Here is a 21,597-nt window from a genome sequence, read left to right on the forward strand (position 1 = left end):
TGTCTACGTAGGCTAGTGTTTTAGAACATCAGTTTAGCCAATAGCAGAGATGGCATCTTGATGGATGACTGCTGCCTGCACTCGGGTTATAGAGGACCGCTCTGACATAGGATCAGAGACTGAGACATCAGATACTGAGACAGCATCTGAGGGATAGGACAATGGCGCAGACTCTGGGAGTGATTTTTCAGTCAGAGGAGTCCCATTCGATAACTCCTCTTCCAGTACATTATGAGGGAGGTGATGAGGACAGTCCTGCTGTCCCTTCGCAAGCTGTTAGTACAACTGGGTAATAGTGGGTTAGGCCAACCCAGAGAGCAGGTGAATGCGGCGGCAAGCAGAGAGAGAGAGAGAGAGAGAGTGCTCTCTTGGGAGCTCCCCAATTTAGTTCAGCCCCAAATTCCACCACCCAAATCATATTGTGGAGACATCAAAATTATCTATGGCAAAACAAACTGGTTTTGTAAGGCAGGCACCTGTGTTTTTGGTCCTGGATTCGGCGGCCATATAGAGAAACACACTAAACCCAAACATTTCTGGAAACTAGACATTAGGGGGAGTCCACAGAGGTGTGACTTGTGTGGATTCCCCAAAGTTTTCTTACCCAGAATACCCTGCAAAGCTGAAATGTTGGAAAAAAACCTCAATTTTTCTTGCATTTCTGTCACACAAACTACAAGAATATGCTGGGATCCACAACATTCCTACCACCCAGTGACTCCTCACCTGTCCTGATAAAAACACTACCCCACTTGAGTGCCTACACCTAGTGCCTGTGTCAGGAATGGATCACCCCAGGGTCAACAGCTGCCTCACGTAAGGACCAACATTGACCATTGTGTGATCTATTCCTGTCGCGGGCACAGGCCTAACCACACAAGTGAGGTATCATATTTATCGGGAGACTTTGGGGAACGCTGGATGGAAGGAAATTTGTGGCTCCTCTCAGATTCCAGAACTTTCTGTCACGAAATGTGAGGAAAACGTGTTATTTTAGCCACATTTTGAGGTTTGCAAAGGATTCTGGGTAACAGAACCTGGTCAGAGCCCCACAAGTCACCTCAGCTTGGATTCCCTGGGTTTCTAGTTTTCAAAAATGTGCTGGTTTGCTAGGTTTCCCCAGGTGCCGGCTGAGCTAGAGGCCAAAATCCACAGGTAGGCACTGTTTTCTATGAAAAAATGTGATGTGTCCACGCTGTGTTTTGGGGCATTTCCTGTCGTGGGCGCCAGGCCTACCCACACAAGTGAGGTATCATTTTTATCGGGAGACTTGGGGGAACGCTGGGTGTAAGGAAATTTGTGGCTCCTCTCAGATTCCAGAACTTTCTGTCACCGAAATGTGATGAAAACTTGTTTTTTTAGCCACTTTTTGAGGTTTGCAAAGGATTCTGGGTAACAGAACCTGGTCAGAGCCCCACGAGTCACCCCATCTTGGATTCCCCTAGGTCTCTAGTTTTCAAAAATGCACAGGTTTGGTAGGTTTCCCTATGTGCCGGCTGAGCTAGAGGCCAAAATCTACAGGTAGGCACTTTGCAAAAAACAGCTCTGTATTTTGTCAAAAAATGGGATGTGTCCACGTTGTGTTTTGGGGCATTTCCTGTCGCGGGCGCTAGGTCTACCCACACAAGTAAGGTATCATTTTTATCGGGAGACTTGGGGGAACATAGAATAGCAAAACAAGTGTTATTGCCCCTTATCTTTCTCTACATTTTTTCCTTCCAAATATAAGAGAGTGTGTAAAAAAGACGTCTATTTGAGAAATGCTTTGCAATTCACATACTAGTATTGGCACCTCGGAATTCAGAGATGTGCAAATAACCACTGCTTCTCAAAACCTTATCTTGATCCCATTTTGGAAATGCAAAGGTTTTCTTGATCCCTCTTTTTCACTCTTCATATTTCAGCAAATGAATTGCTGTATACCCAGTATAGAATGAAAACCAACTGCAGGGTGCAGCTCATTTATTGGCTCTGGGTACCTAGGGTTCTTGATGAACCTACAAGCCCTTTATTTCCCCGCAACCAGAAGAGTCCAGCAGACAAAACGGTATATTGCTTTCAGAAATCTGACATCGCAGGAAAAAGTTACACAGTAAAACATAAAGAAAAATGGCTGTTGTTTTCAGCTCAATTTCAATATTTTTTTATTTCAGCTGTTATTTTCTGTAGGAAAACCTTGTAGGATCTACACAAATGACCCCTTGCTGAATTCAGAATTTTGTCTAGTTTTCAGAAATGTTTAGCTTTCCGGGATCCAGCATTGGTTTCACACCCATTCCTGTCACTAACTGGAAGGAGGTTGAAAGCACCAAAAATAGTAAAAATGGGGTATGTCCCAGTAAAATGCCAAATTTGTGTTGGAAAATGTGGTTTTCTGATTTAAGTCTGCCCGTTCCTGAAAGGTGGGAAGATAGTGATTTCAGCACCAGAAACCCTTTGTTGATGGCATTTTCAGGGAAAAAACCACAAGCCTTCTTCGGCAGCCCTTTTTCCCCATTTTTTTGGAAAAAACGAAATTTTCACTGTATTTTGGCTATTTTCTTGGTCTCCTCCAGGGGAAACCACAAACTCTGGGTACCATTAGAATCCCTAGGATGTTGGAAAAAAAGGACGCAAATTTGGCGTGGTTAGCTTATGTGGACAAAAAGTTATGAAGCCCTAAGCGCGAACTACCCCAAATAGCCAAAAAAGGGCTCAGCACTGGGGGGGAAAAGGCCCAGCAGCTAAAGGGTTAAAGGAAAACGAGTTGCAAAATAAAAAACATAACGAAACCTTTTTGTTTCTGTTTTTCAGAGCAGGCAGTGGTCCATTGGACCACTGCCTGCTCTGAAAAACCCTTATTGGCAACATTCACAAAGGGGAAGGGGTCCCATGGGGACCCCTTCCCTTTTGCGAATGAGTTACCACCAGTGTGACACTGGTGGTAACTGCGAATTGCTTTGCGACCGCATTCGCGGTCACAAAGCAATTTAGCATAGCGATGCGAGTCGCAAATAGGAAGGGAACACCCCTTCCTATTTGCAAGTCGCATTCACAATTTGTGAGTCGTTACCGACTCGCAAATTGTGAATGTGCATCGCAAAAGGCTTTTTGCATGGCGCAAACTGTGATTTTCGCAGTTTGCACCATGCAAAAAGCTTTCTACATCTGGCCCTTAATGTCATATGTGCATACGTTCCGCCGGTGTCCCTCTGCACCGTTTTAAACAACCTTACCAAAATACTCCTGGGTCTGCCTCAGGGGACTACCTTAATAGGTGGAGACTTTAACACTGTCCCAGATCCACTACGGGACGCGTCAGTTGGGTCCTTCCCAGATGGAATGGACTAGGCCACCATAGTGGTGATCCCCAAGACACAGCCGCCGACCAGACCTTGCGCAGACTACAGACTATTTGCACTTAGTGCTAATCCGGGCAGACTTGGGGCCAAGATTTCGGCGGATGGTCCAAGCACAGTACAGCAATCCAATAGCCCGGGTTCAGGTGAACAACACGCTATCTTTCGCCTTTTACATGTATTGAGGGACATGTCAGGGATATCCTTTATCTCCACTGCTATTTGCTCTAGCAGTTAAACCCTTAGCTCGGCTGATTAGGATGGACCCAATATATCACAGGTGGAGATGGGATCACACTTGCGGGGATCGTGTGGTGTTATACGTCAATAACGTTTTGTTATACCTGGCAAACCTCAGTGAAACTGGCCCGCAGAGCCTTCATTTGCTGCGCTGCTTTGAAGAGGCGTCAGGCTTGTGAATGAACCCGGCTAAGTAGGTGCTGGTGCCACTGGCTGCTATGATTGGCAAGATCAGGTTCCTATTTGTCGATTGAGCTTTAAATATTTGGGTGTCTGGGTTACTCTCTTCCCTGAGCTAACAAGGGCTCTGAACTTGACCCCGCTGGCATCACGGGCGAAGGCAGACTTGGCGAGAAGGCAATCCCCGCCATTAAATGCTCTGGGTCGTTTGGCCCTCTATAAAATCATGATTTTGCCACAGTTCTTGTATGCTCTTCAGAAATTTCCACTTCCAATCCCTTGCTCGTGGTTCCGGACCCTTGACCGAGCAGCAGCCTCCTTTCTTTATCTTGGCATGAGACACCGCATTGTGCTACAGTACTGTCAGAGGAGTACATATGAAGGTGGGATGGGCATGGCCAACCTACATCTGTATTACTTGGCAGCACAACTGCTGGTCATTCACGACTGGTTTAACGGGGCTGGGTAGACCTGGCTTATCAGCTTGAACTGACGGCCTTGAGCTTTCCTCAGATACTAGCTCTTCTTTACGGATCCCCACTCCCTCGTGACCTAGAACCAATGACCAGGGTGGTCTTTCTCGCCTGGCGCGCAGCTTTGCGGCATATGCGTTGGGAGAATATAGTAACCCAGCAAACACCCCTATGGCATGGTTCCTGGCTGAAGGAATCGGCGGCTATGCATGGGTTTGTGAAGTGGGACCTGTTGGGCCTATCCTGCTGGGAGATGTGTGGAAGGGGGGGAACTATGAGATCCTCTCAGCACCTACAGGCTACCCATCAGCTTGCCCACACACAGTTTTACAGTTTTATAGATACCTCCCGCTTCGACATTCCCTTCACATACACTTACCGCATGATGACACGATACCAGAATATAGCCTGTTAAAGGCCAAAGTGCTGATGGGAGCTCTGGGTAAGGGCGGTGTTTCCCAGCTCTATAGAATGCTCTGGGTGACTTGGGCTATCTTCGGGCCCGCTGGGAGGGTTGGTTGGGTCCCCTATAGGAAGCAGACTGGTGGGATGCTTTGATGGTGCCCAAGTTGATAACCATATCATCCAGATTGAAATTGATACAACTGTACTTCCACATATGGGGCATACCTCTCTCTGGCACGACTGTATCAGGCAGGGCTCTGATCCTCCCCTCACTGCTCCTGATGCATGGGGGGACCTTCAGATTTCTTTCACATGGTATGGGGATGTCCCCAAATTGTTATATTGGCAAAAGCTTTTTCAAGAATTGCATGTGGTGGTGGGATGGGGGCGGCAGCTGTCTCTGACACTGGTTCTATTGCGTGTGATGGAAGGTGTTGGGGCCTTGATGGCGGAGAGAGCTTTTGTGGGTACTGCGCTGATGGTGGAAAAATGGGACAGTGCAGTTCAATGGAACTCCCCCACTGTACCGTCCCTTCTGAAGTGGAGGAACGGGGTTGACTGGTGCGCTAATCAAGAAAGGTCAGTTTATGAGGTGAGAGGATGCCCGCGTAAACATATATATATAGTATATATAAGTGTGGGGGAAATGGCTGGTCTCCAAGCATGAACTAGCAAGGTCAAAAGAGACTTGAGAGTGGCAGGCGTGGACAGATTATATCTTGTTGGGTTACTTCTCAAGATGTAGGACTATTTGCATGTAACAAACCTCAGTGTCTTTGTCGATCCATGTCTCTTACCCTGTGGTGTATTTCTCTTTATCTTCAAAAATCAATAAAATTGTTTTTTTTTTAAAAGAAAAGAGAGAATCCCCAAAATTGCTGGTTAAGGCCAAACATCTTGAACCTGACAAAAAAAAATCTGTGCTTTCATCAGGTGTCTGTTTCCTTTTGAAGACATTAAGGGGGTCATTCTGACCCCGGCGGGTGGCGGGAGCCGCCCGCCTGGAGGGAACCGCCAGAATACCGCTGCGCTGTCAAAAGACCGCCGCGGGTATTCTGGGTTTCCCACTGGGCTGGCGGGCGACCGCCAAAAGGCCGCCCGCCAGCCCAGTGGGAAACACCCCTCCATGAGGATGCCGGCTCCGAATGGAGCCGGCGGAGTGGAGGATGTGCGACGGGTGCAGTAGCACCCGTCGCGAATTTCAGTGTCTGCTAAGCAGACACTGAAATTCAGGGTGGGGCCCTCTTACGGGGGCCCCTGCAGTGCCCATGCCATTGGCATGGGCATTGCAGGGGCCCCCAGGGGCCCCACGACACCCCATACCGCCATCCTGTTCCTGGCGGCCGAAGCCGCCAGGAACAGGATGGCGGTATGGGGGTCAGAATCCCCATGGCGGCGCAGCAAGCTGCGCCGCCATGGAGGATTCTACAGGGCAGCGGAAAACCGGCGGGAGACCGCCGGTTTTCCCTTTCTGGCCGCGGCTGAACCGCCGCGGTCAGAATACCCTGGGGAGCACCGCCAGCCTGTTGGCGGTGCTCCCGCCGACCCCGGCCCCGGCGGTCCTTGACCACCGGGGTCGGAATCAGGCCCTAAATGTTTCCGAAAGCACACTCAGTTGCTCTGGAAATGTTGTCTTAAGCCTAGCTACTGCTTCCACATACTTATTCCAGTCATCACCATCATCAACAGTGGCTTGTACTATAAATTGCCAAAAACTTGCTGACCCTCTTGATCTAATGACTAAACAACAATGCTGTTTTTCTTTTAAGTTCAAATCCAATGGCATCATTGGCCTCTAGGTAATTTTCGAATATCCGAAGCCAGTGTTTCCACTATACAGGATGTTTTCACTGGTGCTGTAGAAAAGGTTGTATTTGAACCAACTGACTTGACGCTATAATGATCACTGGAGTAGGTACATTTTGAAGAAAATTTAAAAAAACAAATAAACAAATAAATGAAAACAAATATATACAGTACCTCCATTTAGTGATATAAATGCCAAAGAATACAGAAGGGTAGTACTGAGTGAAGCACATCCAAGCTTAATTGTTTGAACTGTAGCTGAGTAATAACTCTTCAGAGATAGCATGATACCCAGTTTGCCTGTGGGAAAGCTTCAAGTGTGGTCCAATCCAAAATGACCACCTGACCACCTCAAAACGATGCTTTATACGTCAACATGTGCTGATGACATTCAGCCAGTAAAAGCAGTGCTGACAAGTTCAAGCCTGTGGAGCTCATTTGGAAACACATGCACAGCGCCACTAAGACTGGTGCGCTTAAGAACTCGCAAGCACTGAAACTAAGTCTGTGACAGTGAAACTCAGCTGTGGTCTCCACCATGCTAATAATCTGCCCACTTTGGGAGGAGACGAAGGGCAAGAAACCCGTAGCAAGCGTAGACAGACAGCTTAGGTAGGACACGCTCCGAGAAATCCACGCGGCCCAGAATAATAAAAAAAGCCAGCAGGGTGGGCTCTCACCACGCTCTTGCTTGATGCTAATATGTTGTGAAGAAATTGGCGTGGTGAGAAGTACTGCACGACAAAGCGGTAAGATCCTAGAAGTCTTATATTAACCTCAGAGTCCACAACCTGCAGCCATCTATAGGGCCGAAGTCCCACATGGGGGTGGTAGACCAGCACACAGTTATTTTTTCCCCACCACCACAGGGTGTAGATGTGCAGCAAATGCTAAGCAGGCTCCATAAAATCAAGAGCAGACAGGGCAGGCAAAGTCATTCTTGTCCCCAGATACACAGTGTCTGGTTAATGTAGCAGCACAAGGTTTGGGAGTGACAAATACGATCCTCCAAACACACTTGCAATTGATCGCTGGCTGGTCAACAACAGCAGTCAAACTTGTGGTAATTACTGAAAGGGGAGTGACGGAAGTTGGTTAGTTTAATTATCTCTCATGCATTTAAGCAAAGCAGCAGCACAAGTGTGAGGAACCTTTTCAGAAACTCAGCCACTGTCGCTGGTACCAGTCCATAATGTTCCAGGCAAATTATTGGGTTCAGGACAAGTTTCCCAGCCGAAGGCAGGAGTTGGGCTATTCAATCAATCAATCAATCAATCAATCAATCAATCATTACATGTGTAAAGCTCGCTACTCACCCATGAGGGTCTCAAGGAGCTTGAGGAGGGGGGAGCTGCTACTGCTCGAACAGCCAGGTCTTGAGGAGTCTCCTGAAGTTCAGTAGGTCCTTGGTCTGACGTAGGTGGGTGGGGAGGGTGTTCCAGGTCTTCGCTGCCAGGTAGGAGAAATATCTGCCGTCGGCTGTTGTCCTGTGGATGCGTGGGACGGTGGCAAGGGTGAGGTCGGCGGAGCGGAGCTGACGGTTAGGGGTGTAGAAGGTGAGACAATCATTGAGGTATGCTGATCCGGCGTTGTGGAGTGCTTTGTGGGCGTGGGTTAGGAGTTTGAAAGTGATCCTTTTGTTGACGGGAAGCCAGTGTAGGTCTCTCAGGTGGGCTGTGATGTGGCTGTGGCGGGGGATATTGAGGATGAGGCGTGCGGAGGCGTTCTGTATCCATCGTAGTCTTTTCTGGAGAGCTGCCGTGGTTCCCTCGTAGAGAGAGTTGCCGTAGTCCAGTCTGCTGCTGATGAGGGCCTGAGTAACCGTCCTTCTGGTTTCGGTAGGGACCCACCTGTAGATTTTGCGGAGCATGAGGAGGGTGTTGAAGCAGGAGGATGAGACGGCGTTGACTTGTTGGGTCATGGAGAGCAATGAGTCAAGGATAAAACTCAGGTTGTGGGCGTGGTTGGTGGGCGTTGGAGCGGCTCCCAGTGTGGGCGGCCACCAAGAGGCGTCCCAAGCGGAGGGGGTGGGGCCAAGGATGAGGACCTCCGTCTTATCTGAGTTTAGTTTTAGTAGACTGTTCATCCAGTTGGCGACGGCCTTCATACCCTCGTGGAGGATGGTTTTGGTGGTGGCGGCGTCCTTGGTGAGGGAGAGGATCAGGTGGGTGTCGTCGGCGTAAGAGACGATGTTGAGGTTGTGAGATCGGACGATTCTAGCGAGCGGTGCCATGTAGATGTTGAAGAGTGTCAGGCTGAGGCAGGAGCCCTGTGGTACGCCGCAGATGGTCTTGGTGGCTTCAGATAGGAATGGAGGGAGGAGGAGTCTCTGTGTACTGTCGGAGAGGAAGGAGGTGATCCAGTCCAGGGCGTTGTCGCGGACCCGTGCGTCGTGGAGGTGTGTGCGCAGGGTGTGATGGCAGACGATGTCAAAAGCAGTCAAGAGGTCAAGGAGGATGAGGGCTGCGGTTTCGCCTTTGTCCAGGAGGGTCCGGATATTGTTGGTGGCAGCGATGAGGGCGGTCTCGTGCTGTGATTGCTGCGAAAGCCGGATTGGGACGGGTCCAGAGTGTTGTTTAACTTCAGGTGGTGGGTCAGTTGCCTGTTGACAATCTTCTCGAGAACCTTTGCCGGGAACGGAAGCAGGGAGATGGGCCGGTAGTTTCTGAGGTCCTTGAGTAAGGCGTTGATCTCGGCGTGCTTCCAGCTTTCCGGGAAGGTGGCGGTCTCGAAGGAGCTATTGATGATCATACGGAGTTTGGGGGCGATGATGGAGCTCGCTCTGTTGTAGATGTAGTGCGGGCAGGGGTCAGATAGAGAGCCGGAATGAATGGTGTTCATTACTTTGGTGGTGTCATCGTCGTTGACATGTGTCCAGGAGAGCAGGAGGTTGGTGTGGTTGGGGGGCAATGAGTTGGAGGTGTTGGTGGCTGCTGGTGGGGTCTTGTTGTTGAAGCTGTCGTGGATGTCTGTGATCTTGTGGTGAAAGAAGGTGGCGAGGGAGTCGCAGAGGTCTTGCGAAGGTGGGATGTTGTTGGTGCTGGAGCTGGGGTTCGAGAGTTCCTTCACCATGTTGAAGAGCTCTTTGCTGTTGCGCGCTTTGTTGTCGATACGTTCCTTGAAGAAGGATCTCTTGGTGGTCCGGTGGTCCTATTGCTATCACAGTCAGTGGATCAGCCTGGGGCAGTAGGAATTCCCATCTCCAGTGGTGTTCCCAGAACAAAGGCAATCTCTCTATCACAGACACTCAGACAAGTGGGTGCTGTGATCGCCCCATCGCCTGCGAAGAAGACCAGGGCATCCACTATGCTTTTTGGGAGAAACATCCCAACTGTGTGCCCTTAAGGGACCATTGCCCAGCATGTCAGGGCAGGAATATTTGATGGCCACCCCAGCTTGCCAGCATATGGGGCCCTGCTGGTTAGGGCACAGTTCATACGCATTTCCCTGTATGCATTAACCTTGCTAAGGGTCCCACCAGAGGGTTTCATGCCAGGTTCCCTATGGATTGGCGCTGGGCCATGTGGTGCCCAGAGTAGTGTATTATGGTCCGATGTCATCCCATGCGGCTATTGGTCGATGGTATGTAGGCCCAGAGCCATAAACAGATCAGTGGAAAACTCACCCAGTCATTACGAGCAATCTTGAAGATGGCATCTATTGAGGCCATCAGAAAGGGCTTGTATAACCTAAACTGCTCTCATTTCTTTGAAGTGGATGGCGTCCACCTTACGGAAAGAGGGCTTGACATATTTGCGCAGACATGTCTAGGGGTGATTGTTGGGAACAGAGGAGTAGTGGCGATAGGAGGAGGGCACATTTATCAGTAACGTCTGCACTCTGTGGCCTAAATATGCAGAAAAATGACTGTGATTTGGGGGCGCTAGCGGGCACGACTGCCATTTCTCATCAGGGGAAGTTATCTATGGGATGAGAGTGGTTAGAAAGGCAGTGGGCTGACCTGTTCATGGTCTTGTACTTCAATTTTAACCTTAGGTATCCCAGCAGTGTTGGGGCGAGGCCTCGGGTATCCTGCCAGAGACAAGGAGGCATGTGATCACCGGGGAAAACATGAAGCTGCCAAGTGATTTATGGATGTTGCCATGTTTGTACCCTTTTAACATATTGGCTGGGACTCACAGTCTGGCCTGTCCTTGGAATGCGATGTAAGTAGAAAATGTGACATGCAGGCAATTTTCAGTCACAATATTTGGTGTGGTGTAAGCACTATTTGATGATGTGCATTGTGTATTGACATGGTTATGCCTCTGTCTCTTGCTGGAAATGATTGAAGTAAAACTGCTATGTCCTCACCCAAGACAAATAGAGTCCTTGGTTTTGTGGGTGAAGGCGGTTATGGGGTAGGGCCACTGCCATTGCACAAGTAAACGCACCACGGAAACAGGCCCGCTGGAATATTGTGAGAGGGTTCTAGTAGGCGATCCCATGGGAGGGGGCAAGACGGAAAGACGCGATTTTTATAGCCAGGGAAGTTCCACGGTCCCTACCAGTGAGCCTGATTCACTGGAGGGAAACTGGAAAGGATCATGGATAGGCGACCAAGGAAGCGTAAAGAGTATAAGCTGGGGTGCTGGACATGAGGTGCCCTCTTTGTCCCTCCTTGAAGTCAGAGAAACACTAACCATTCAATGCTATAGAAAGACATAGCCTAAAAATGCAGAAAAATTACCATGCAATTTGACGCCGCCAGTGCGCATGACTGCCAATTCTCATTAAGAGATGTAATCTGTGGGATGAGGTTGGAAGTGGGGGGCGGGGGTGCGACGTGCCGGTGATGCCTGCACTTCTAGCTTTCCTTCTGGTATCCCTGTAGTGCTGGGGTGTGGTCCAAGATATGACAAAGCGTCCTGTGACAAGACGGTATGCTGTATTTGGGGAAAACATGAAGCTGTTAAGTGATTGGTTGATGTTGCCATTATTGTATCTTTCTGATGTATTGATTGTGACTCATTGTCCACCTGCTTTTGTAAAGGGATGAAAGGGATGTAAGTAGGAAATGTGAAATTTGGCAAATTTCCAGTTATAAAGTTTGGTGAGGTTTAAGCACTGTTTGATGATGTGCTTTCTGTATTGACATGGTTATGCCTGTATCTCTTGCTTTAAGTCAAATTTCTACACCCTAACCCAAGTCAAATAGTATCCTGGTTTTTATAGGTAAAAATTGATATGGGGAGGGCCATTGAGATTGCACAAGTGTGTTCACAATCATGCTGTGAGTGAGTGAGCAGAGAAGAGCGATGGTCTTGTTATATATGGCACCACGCCTAGTGGTGTGATGAAGGCATGAGTAGCTCTGAAGGTTTCATTATTATGGTTAAAATTTATTTATGTCATAACCCCTTTCAGAGGGACACGGAGCACGCAAGGGCTACCTGCTACAACTGCGGTGGTTGAGGCCTTTTACACCTGATGTACTGGAGCTGGACCTACTATGGACCTCACTCAACTGGGCCAAGTACCCTTTCTGCACTTGATTCTCAGTGGTAACTGTGGTCAAGCAATCAAGGCTACTGTGGGGGAAGGGGTTAGGTCAGTGAACACGACTCTTAAATCAAAATGCAAATAACACAAACAATGATTCAAGGTCCAGCCAAATAATTTATTTTATAAGAAAACATAGTATTTTATTTCTAGTCCCACACATGCAAAGGAATGTGACATTTGGAACCAACAACACAATCCCCCTTGAGGTCAGGAATCTAGTAGTTGTCAGCCAAATTCCTATCCCACTTTTCTTTGTGTAACTTGTTTAGTATTATTCACCATTTTCTGGTGGTGGCATCCAGGGGATGCACACTATTAGGCCATACTCATGAGTTCCCTTTGACTCTTCAGGATTTTAGCCAATAGTGCCTATGGTGCTGCAGCTTCAGCACCAAATCCCCCAGGGCCCACAGGCCCAGTTCAAGTCTTACCCATTCCTGCAGCACTGAAACGTTTGGCCTTACAGCAGATGTCATGAGCATGGGCACTGGCGAGATCAGGTACTGCTCAGAGAAGACATGCTGCATGCGATACACACCGCATCATCCGGCAGGCTCACGAGGCCGCTGTCACCAGCAGTTGGAGCAGAGTGCAGAGCCACTGTAAGTCAAGTTCTCCCCACCGGGGGAAATTCAGTTCTTTAGCTCCTGACTGGAGTCCCGTGAGGGGGCATCATCCTCCTCGGTGTCCTACTGGGCCACAGCGGTTAGTCAAGGCAGATCTCTTGGTGCTGCTAACCCTAATGGTCGCAGCCGTACTCCAGTCCTGGGTTACGGCAGGAGGTTTTTGGTGATTTGGTCCCGGCAACCCCTTCTGTCACACGGGGTTGCCGCTGTACCTTCTGGACACAATGTAGACTCTCAGGTGTGATTGACCACACCACGGCAGCTCCACCTGGCAGACAGGCCTGCCATTAAACTGTTTACGAGTGCTGGCATGCTGGTCACACAACTACTTCAACAAGGCTCTGTGCCCTCAGCATAGTGCTCAATACTTGGTTCTGTCTACAGCAGCCCTCTCCTGACATACGAGAGTCAACAAAAAACAGTCCTTCACAGGGGCTACGACCTGATTGGTGCACTACCGAATCCTCACACCTCACACACAGAGACCCCATAGTAGGACTCCCCATTGGACCTCGCTTCATCCAACACTCTCCTTTTCCTGACAGGGCACAGTGGTCTTGTTAAGCAGGCAGGAGCTGGAGCTCCAAGGCAGTTGGTCTTGATTTCCCGGGTGATGTCCCCTCACCTAGCTGTGAGACTAGCAGGCCTTGGCCCCCAATCCTGGTCACAGGGAGAAGTTTTGCAGAGCTTCCCCTTCTCACACAGCCCATCTGGCTGCTTGGCAGATGACAAAGTCTGAGCTGTCAACCTCCTCTTCTTACCGTCCTTTTCCAGACACCAAAATGTAATTTAAAGTCTGAGTCTTTGAAGATTTATGTTGGGGTTCTGCTTCTTTTGAAGTGGGCACTTCTCCTTTTCACCTTCCTTCACAAAAGAGGTCTATCACAGTAGGCATGACTCTGAAGCTTACTGTCCCAAAATACCATTAATGGGAGTGACCAGTGTTCAGACCTAGATGTCACCCACACTGATATGTGCATCAAAAGGTTAATCCCAGGTCCCCAGCCCTACTCTTTATGAGTCCCTTATCAGCCCCATCTTCCTTCCTGAGATGTATCCAGCAGGCGTGGTCCGTCCTTTAGGGAGGAGGGGCCACGCCCCCCACCTTATGCACCTCATGACGAGTGTCTGTCAGGCTGAACAAAGGTCAGCCTGACAGACACTCCTCATGTTCAGGTCAGGCAGCCAGGAGCAGACATGCGCGATTTGCGCAGACTCCTGGCCGCCTAAGCTGAACTTTGCTGGGCTGAGGAGGTCACAGCTCCTATGGGCGTGACCTCCTCGGCTCAGCAAAGGTGCCTCTAGGCCCTCCCCTGGGTGACGAGGAAAGCGTCACCCATTGACTTCGACCTGGGCGCTTCAGGTTTAAGCCCTGAAGCGCCCGGGGCGAGTGTCTGGGAATCTAGCTACTCTCCTAGGATAAATGGTGATCCTTGCATCGTACTTTCACAGGAAGATGAAGAAGACAGATCCGGAGTGACAGCCCGAGAAGATCCCATCTTTAGGAGATTTCAACCCAAACACTTCCCCTCCTACACTGTTGTTAGGCCAGAACCCGGTTCGCGTGATCTTGTTTTGACTGCTACACCACCATTCTCTGCTGTCTTTACCCTAAACCCTGTTGCCAAGTCAAACTGCTTCAGCACTCACTGTGTGTCAGTGATGAAACAACTTCTGGCACAGCAGCATGGAGGCGGGACATGGGTGCCTGAGGGGAACTGCCGAGCTGAGCAGAACCTTCCACTGGAGCTCCGATCATTTAGCTGAAACGGGCTCCTCGAACCTTAGCTGGCAGTTGTAAACTGTTCCAATAAAGTGCCTGTTAATCTCATGATCTTGTGTCAGTGTGTCGCACAAACGGGGTGTGATTGCCATCTATTGGGAGGAGCTGTTCCCCAAACGCTGTAGTCTTTTCTATTGTTTTGGGGTTATATTTTCTTTACTGAACGGAACTCTCGTGTTTTGGTTCTCCCTGGCAGACGCGCCCCTTTCCTTGCACTCTTGAGAATCGACACGTTTCTGTTATTTATATTACATTTCTCAAATGTTAATGATTTCCTGGATAAGCACTTCGCATCACAGTAAATACATCCACGCAATAATTGGCATATTGAACATTTGACTGTTTCTTCAGTGTCGGGGTCTACATCGGCCCCACAGTGATTCTGTTCTGCCACACACATTACATTGGCATTTTTAGGTGGGACGCTCAGAACCTGGGGGCAAATCCCTGGGTAGAACACGGACAAGGGAGGCCTGAAATCTTCCTGCTCTCCGGGTCCATGCTGGGTCCGGGGATCGCTTGTTTTGCAATATGATCGGGTTTCACTTCCCACACGTGATGCTGTTGTTTTACTCCTGCCACTTGGCAGCTCTGGAGCAGGGGGGTGTCTGTGCCTAGAAGCACCGCTCCCGGGGGAGGGTGCTCGGCGGAGGGGGCTGGGGGTCAACACACGCCGCGGTGAACCAGGAGCCGCGAGCCCGGCGCCCCACATCCAGGCGGCGTCGGCCTCTGGCACAGGCCCGGCAGCGTGTGCGGGAGGCGGGGAGCGCAGAGGGCTCCGCCCGCCGTGGCCGCCTCCCCTCGTGCACACACGGGCCGCGCACGCTGCCCCGGCTCCCGGGCTGTTTATCTGTCGGTGCCCGCTGGGCGGCGGGCACGGCTGTAGCTCGGGCCCCCGCAGAGGCTGCACAGACGTGAAGGGCGATGGCGGCTGCCACGGGCGGCGGTGCCCGGGTCCAGCACCCCCGCAGCCTGGACTCCCCAAGGAGGCGCGCCGGGGACCCGCGCCGCAGGCAGGCTGCGCTCTCCTTCCTCACCAACATCTCGCTGGACGGGCGGCCCCCGCAGGAGGGCGAGGAGGCGAGCGCCCGGCTCCCCGCAGCCCCGTCGCCGCCCCCCGCGATCCCTGAGAGCGCCCCGGCCCCGCAGGAGCCGGAGGAAGAGGAGGACGCCTTCGCCAGCTGCCTCCCGCCGCTGCAGGCTGTGGTGGGGGCGCCGCTGGCCGCGGCGGGCACCAGGGGCCGCCTGAACTCCTTCACCCCGGGCGTGCCGCTGGCCGCCACCGTGCCCTTCTGCAGGCAGCAGTCGGTGGGACCCGTCGCCTGCTGGACCCAGGAGCAGCTGGTGGGGAACGTGGCCCTGGAGTTACAGCAGCGGTCCCGGTGAGTTGCGCAGCTCCGCCCGCGCCCTGTGCGCCCGCCCCTGGCAGTGCACGGTGCACCGCTGACCGCACAGCTGTGCACAACTCTAGCCTGTGTATAGGTATTGATTGCAGCAAAAGAGGTGGTCCTGCCAGCTCCGTGTTATTGGGCACAGTCACGCGTTGGAACTCGCCCATTTCCAGGCAGGGAGTGCAGTGATAATGGACTTTGGCCACTACTTCATTCACCGTTATCTGCTCGGCGTCCCTAGAGGGAGGATGCCTGCCTTCGCACTTTCGCTGTGGTCATTTCCCATAGGGGACATGCGTATGCCGATATCCATTTACACAGCCTCCTGCAATTATTTTCTGAATGGCTGGCACGCTGGTCACTATATTGACGGTCTCGTGGTTTTGGAAGATATTTCGTGACTTGGTATTGCTTGTCTGCTGTGAGAAGCTGTCACTTGTAGTTAGGTGCTTTTGGGGGTAGTAATTGGGTCAGCTGGGCGTACTTTTGGCTCCCTCAGCGCATTTTCTTTTTAACATAAGAGCTGACCTATTTGTTTTTTTTAGGCACCTCACTGTTAGCAGCCTCAAGTTTGATGGCACCGCTAGCTTTACTAAACAGTAGCCAGTATTCTATAAATTGTGATTGTTTTGTAGAGAGGGATCGTGTCGTGGGGTGGCGCGTTAGGCTCGCTTATGCTAGAAGAAATGTACCCCCCCTCTGCCTCACGCATAGTGGGTGGAGAACTTGGCCCTCCAGATCTATAATAATGCCATTACTGACTGCAATGACGTAATCGGAAGGCATGCAGATATACAGTGTGGCAGAGGGATTGTGTAAGCCCTGCTATTTCTATCACGTTGAGCAGCCCTGTTTCTCCTGGTGCTCATACATCGTCATATCTACCTACCAGTGAGGAATGCGCGCCTCAGGTCGCTTTCACTACTCACGTCACCTGTACAATCAATGTCAGCCGGTCGACTTGTAGTGCGCGACTTATCACTTGTGAGTGCATCCAGGCGCTATACCTTAATGTGCTTTAGCCATGTGCATATTTCGTTTTTCAATGTACTACTGTCCGTAGATGTTACACGGTCAATATGCCGCTGTGTACGACATGCACGTCTAGGTGGGATGTCCAGAGCTTCGTGCACTGCTTTAGTGGGTGTGTGGTGACGCACGAGGCAAGACCCCTAAATAAGGGGCTTGACATATGAAACAGCAGTATGCTTAATACTCGTGAATTAGAATCCTTACACCCCGCACATTGAGACCCAGTCATCATTTAGATTAGAAGAACTAGAATCGTTAGGCACCACTATATTTAGCAGTTTTTGTTAACCACCCATATACCGGGCTAGTGGCTTAACGAAACTTGATGGGGCACCACTGCGCAGTACATGGATGGGATGGGCCCCTCCAGACTTACCCAGGGGCTCTCACTCCAGGATGCTGTGCTGAGGGCGGGCCCTAAAGCTCGGGGCTCCCCGCTGCGGAGCCTTTGTTACGCCGCTGTTCTGGCCATCAGCAGTAATGTATATTAAATAGCACATGTAAAATTTTAAGTACCACCGAGCATTGAAATTGTGAGCATTCACTGTTCGGTTCCCACCTTTTGAAATCGAGGCTTCAGCACGGCCATATGAATTAGCAAAAGTAATTAATATGTGTTAGTGCTCCCCTCAACGGCGCTAATGTTATGAGCCTGCGAAGGATGAGCAGTTCTCTGTTGACCTCAACGAGAGTTGAATCAATGACTTTCGCATTGCCCAGAGATTTCTGCAGTAGGAACGTTTATCCTCTGAGGTGTCTTGATGGAAGTACCCGAAGGCCAAATATATCCAATGGTAATAAAGCTGAGAGGCTTAAGACACTTGCAGAAGAGTTGTTTATTCAGCAGGTCACAACTTTCAGTCATGATAAAAGAGCCTTGCTGCAGTGTGCTCTGTTTAATATGCTGGGTACAGGTTTAAATCCTTGAAGGTTGCTCAGTGGGTCGAATGCTTGTAAGCTTGCTCAGTTAAGTATGCATTCGTTGCTAAGATCTGAATGTATAGGCTTTAGGCCCTGCAAAACTAGCTCAAGCTTTCAGTCGTCTAAGCCAGGCCTTGATTACAAGTTAGGAGTACTGGTAATTACTGCAAACCAGGTCAGGCAAAATATTCCAGGGTTTTACCAACTCCTCCGATCACGGGTTTAAACCGGCTTGAGAGATTTATCACATGCACTACCTGCTGCATGTTAGTGGTTCACGTGCACCATTTATTGCATATGTTATTTACTGCATGTGATATTTACCAAAAGCAAAAATAATGCCGGTGGTAATTATAAACTAATTAAAAGTACGGGCATTGGAAACTAGTGTAAAATCTCCAGTTTAAAATTAGCGGAGGGCGAAATTAGTGGAATTTGCTTTCGAGCAATTGCACAAAATTATGGCAAAAATGCATGTAATTTACGTGAAATAAAAATCTGTCATTTTGAGCTACATTTTAGTGCGTGGGTACTCACAAACATTTTTGGGGGCCAAAAGTTTGGCCTGCTGTGTGACCGAGGGCTGCGTTGATGCCAGCAGAATGGCAGTCGGGGTGGGTTAAAGTGGGCATAGGTGAAGTAAAGCATGTACATCTAAAGGCGGAAATGCACACTGAAACCAGAAAACTTGGGATAAATCTTGGCTTCCACACTTGGCCAAATTGTGTAATCCTGGGCAATTGTTTTATTTCACTTTGCAATCCTTTTCTTCTTTATTATCACATACAAGAAAAGAGGTTCACGAAATACAGGTCTTCAGGATGCGGCTGAACAAAACCTTTGCTTGTGTTTTGTTTAATAAACTATAATGCTGTCAATGTGTAATAGCAATCCAGGCTACTCAGTGGGAGTATGTAGCCTACTTGCCCCTTAGTTCATGATTTGCATTGTTGACAGGGTGGGTGAGGGGAAGCAAGAATGTATCTAAATTAATGTTTTCAAAAAATCTCTTTGTAAAAAAAAATACTTCTCAAGGTACTGATATAATCTGATGTACTAAGGCAAAACACTTTTGCATGTTAATGAAATGCACATTTTGAAATGTGAAGAAACGTTATCATTTTTCTCGTTTGTTGAAGAGGTCTTTAAAAATGAAAGTATTTCTAAAGTTAATTGATGCAGCGCACCTTATTTACTGCCTTTCTTTAAATAAATGCTATTATTTAACATATTTTCCAATGTTAGTGCTGAGCTTAAAGCTGAAAAACCATAAGATAAAATAAGAGCAATGCAGAAATGCACAAGAGCACAGTACATGCATGGTTTCGGCTGAAAAACAAAACAAAATTACACACCTACACATAGGACAGCTATGCACAGATGGAGCACTTACAGATTGATTGCAGCTGCTCACTCTTCATTCTGCAGTAAACCACCAGGGATGCAGCACGGCTAGGTGACTATATTATGCTATGCCAGGTCGTAATATGGTGACACATCAACTTCAATGTACATGGTTGCTTGTTGAGTAGCATACAAATCAAACCTCCAAATTACATTGATCACTCTTCACAATGATGATGATTTTCAGCCACGCCAATGTTTTAACACCCATGTAGACTTTCATTTTAACTCTCATGTCATTTACCTTGGATTCCCTTGACCTTGATACCATAAATCATGACATTCACTCCAAAAATGTAGATGATCATAATGTTTTCTTCTCACTGCTTCAAGTAGAGCTCTGGTGGACAACCATCACCAGTTGCCATGCTTTTATGCTTGGCGACTTGCTTGCGTACTTACCATTTCAAGGTTTGGAGTCCTTTTTTCGCATTCTCAACATTACAAGGATATATAGATACAGCATTGGTTTTTGTTTGCTATCCCCTTTTACAGACATGTTCTTGTTTTTTGGGGAGTCTTTTGTATGAGATGTCACTTTAGACAGTCATGCTGTCTTTCCACCTCCTGAGCAAGGATCTCCAACTGAGAATCTGGAAACCTGTATTTCCTTAAGCTCATGGAAGAGTTTGGCAGGTTTCTGCTAGTGATGACTGGGTGATATCAGAGGATGCAAATGGATTCTGTTTGTCTTGTTTTAAAGTGCTTTGGCCACACACATTTGACTGCCTGCACACACCCACACAGGAAGGAGGTGTTGGTGTTCTTTTGGTGTCCTGAGCAGTGCTTAATTTGAGCCAGAGATTTTAATTGCCAACACCGGCACGTATGATAGTCTGCCACATGGTGGTGCTGTCCACCTAATTTAGAGATTAGCATACCTTTAGTTGTTTATGAATTAATACAGTAGTTTATAATTTCAGTATAAATTAACAATTACTCACACCTGCTCCCAAGACGTTCTTATAGCTTCAGGGTCCAGAATTAGTCTGAATTGTCATACTCCTAAGTGTGAGATGGTTAGTTGTGTGGAAGTGGTATTTTATGAATGGCCAAGTTTGGTGGTTTTTACCACCATATATAATCGAAGTCGACAGGTGATAAAATGACTGTCACTGAGATTTATGTTAACACAGATTGATTAAGCACTAAGAAATAATTAAGTTTCTTTTTTGTGCTACATGAATTTATATTATTAGTATGTCATGTGAACCTGCAATACTTTACAATATTGTGCATACTGCTGATCCACCAAGTTTAAATTTTAAAGCGAGTTGGGTTACGCATAGGACACTTATGCTGAGCTCTCCGCTCTCCTTCTTCTGCAGTACTCTCCTTCCACAGGCATGTTTTTTTTTTTTTTTACTTGGATCGTCTGCATGAGATGGCAGACAATGGGTGTCTTACCACATCCTTGGTATGGCTCTCCAGCTTGGGATCCATAAAGTTTTATACTTCCTTACACTGATGTCAGACCCTCTGCTTTCAATGCAGGGCATTTCACACCACAAAATACAATTTAGAAAGAGTGGTAAGTGATTGCCAGCTAGTGAGCTTAAGGGGCCCTTACCCTTTCCCTCTTCTCACACGGTAAGGTAGCCATCTTATTTCACATCTTCGCTCTCCCACACCTTTTTTTGGGCGGGAGGGGGGGTTCTGGCTTGACAGTGCAGCTGTTGCCAGGCAATAATATGATCATCAATAGAGAGAGGGGTTTTGCTCTGCCCAGATTTTGGGAGCCAGGAATACAAGTTTTGATGGGGCAGAAGTTGTGTGCTTCCACAAAATAAAACTGCGTGTCCTCTTGCAGCTGTGGTAATTTTGTTTATTTTTTCAGCTAAGCTTGAACTTTCGGGGGCACACACATAACACTGGAATGCTATTAAAGTGTCTTATATAATTGGATCATTTTTGTTGTTTTTTCTTTGGCAGCAGAACAGATGAGAGGAGGACCTTCATTAACCAAGTAGATTTTTAGGTCTGACTTGTCAGTGCAACTGTCACTTGACCTTTTAACTGACACCAGTATTATTCTACAGTTCTTGGCTTGCACACAAATACACATATATTCCTGTGTTATTTACTTCTGAGGCTTCACATTACCATATAACATTCATTTAAAGCCAGACCTGTTGGCGTATCCAGTGCTTGTTTTCCTACGGCCTGGGACAGGATGGGTTTTCAGATCCATTTGTTTTTGCCGCCAGTCGTAGATACCATGTGGACTTAGCCCTCCTAATACCATGCACTTGTGTATAAATGTACGTTCTAAATTAGTTTGTTTTTTAAAAGGACATATAGGCCTAGACTGTACCTTTACTCATGTATTGTTTCTTTTTTTGTGAATGAAAGATGTGTAGGGAAAGGCACTGATACTTAAATGTACCAGCTCTGCAGAGGAAGTAGTAGTAACAACTATGCTGGAGAATGAGTTGAAGCAGTGGAAATAAATATACCCATACTTCTTGTGGTAAACATAGACAGCGCTGGGCT

The 21,597-nt window shown here is 48.5% G+C and overlaps 1 protein-coding gene across 2 annotated transcripts in view; it reads left to right on the top strand.

Annotated features, from left to right (window-relative positions):
* Nucleotides 1–14,927: 14,927 nt before the first annotated feature.
* Nucleotides 14,928–21,597, top strand: part of CABLES1 (Cdk5 and Abl enzyme substrate 1) — a 442,043-nt gene continuing 435,373 nt past the window's right edge. Inside the window, exon 1 of one of the 2 annotated variants that reach the window (XM_069220017.1) lies at nucleotides 14,928–15,738. In XM_069220017.1, coding sequence (XP_069076118.1) covers nucleotides 15,281–15,738 — 458 coding nt within the window. In that variant the 5' untranslated portion in view covers nucleotides 14,928–15,280. The remainder of the gene's footprint in view (nucleotides 15,739–21,597) is intronic. The other variant, XM_069220018.1, reaches the window with a different exon arrangement.

This window comes from Pleurodeles waltl, chromosome 2_2, assembly GCF_031143425.1.
Source record: "Pleurodeles waltl isolate 20211129_DDA chromosome 2_2, aPleWal1.hap1.20221129, whole genome shotgun sequence".
In the NCBI taxonomy this organism is placed as follows: Eukaryota; Metazoa; Chordata; class Amphibia; order Caudata; family Salamandridae; genus Pleurodeles; species Pleurodeles waltl.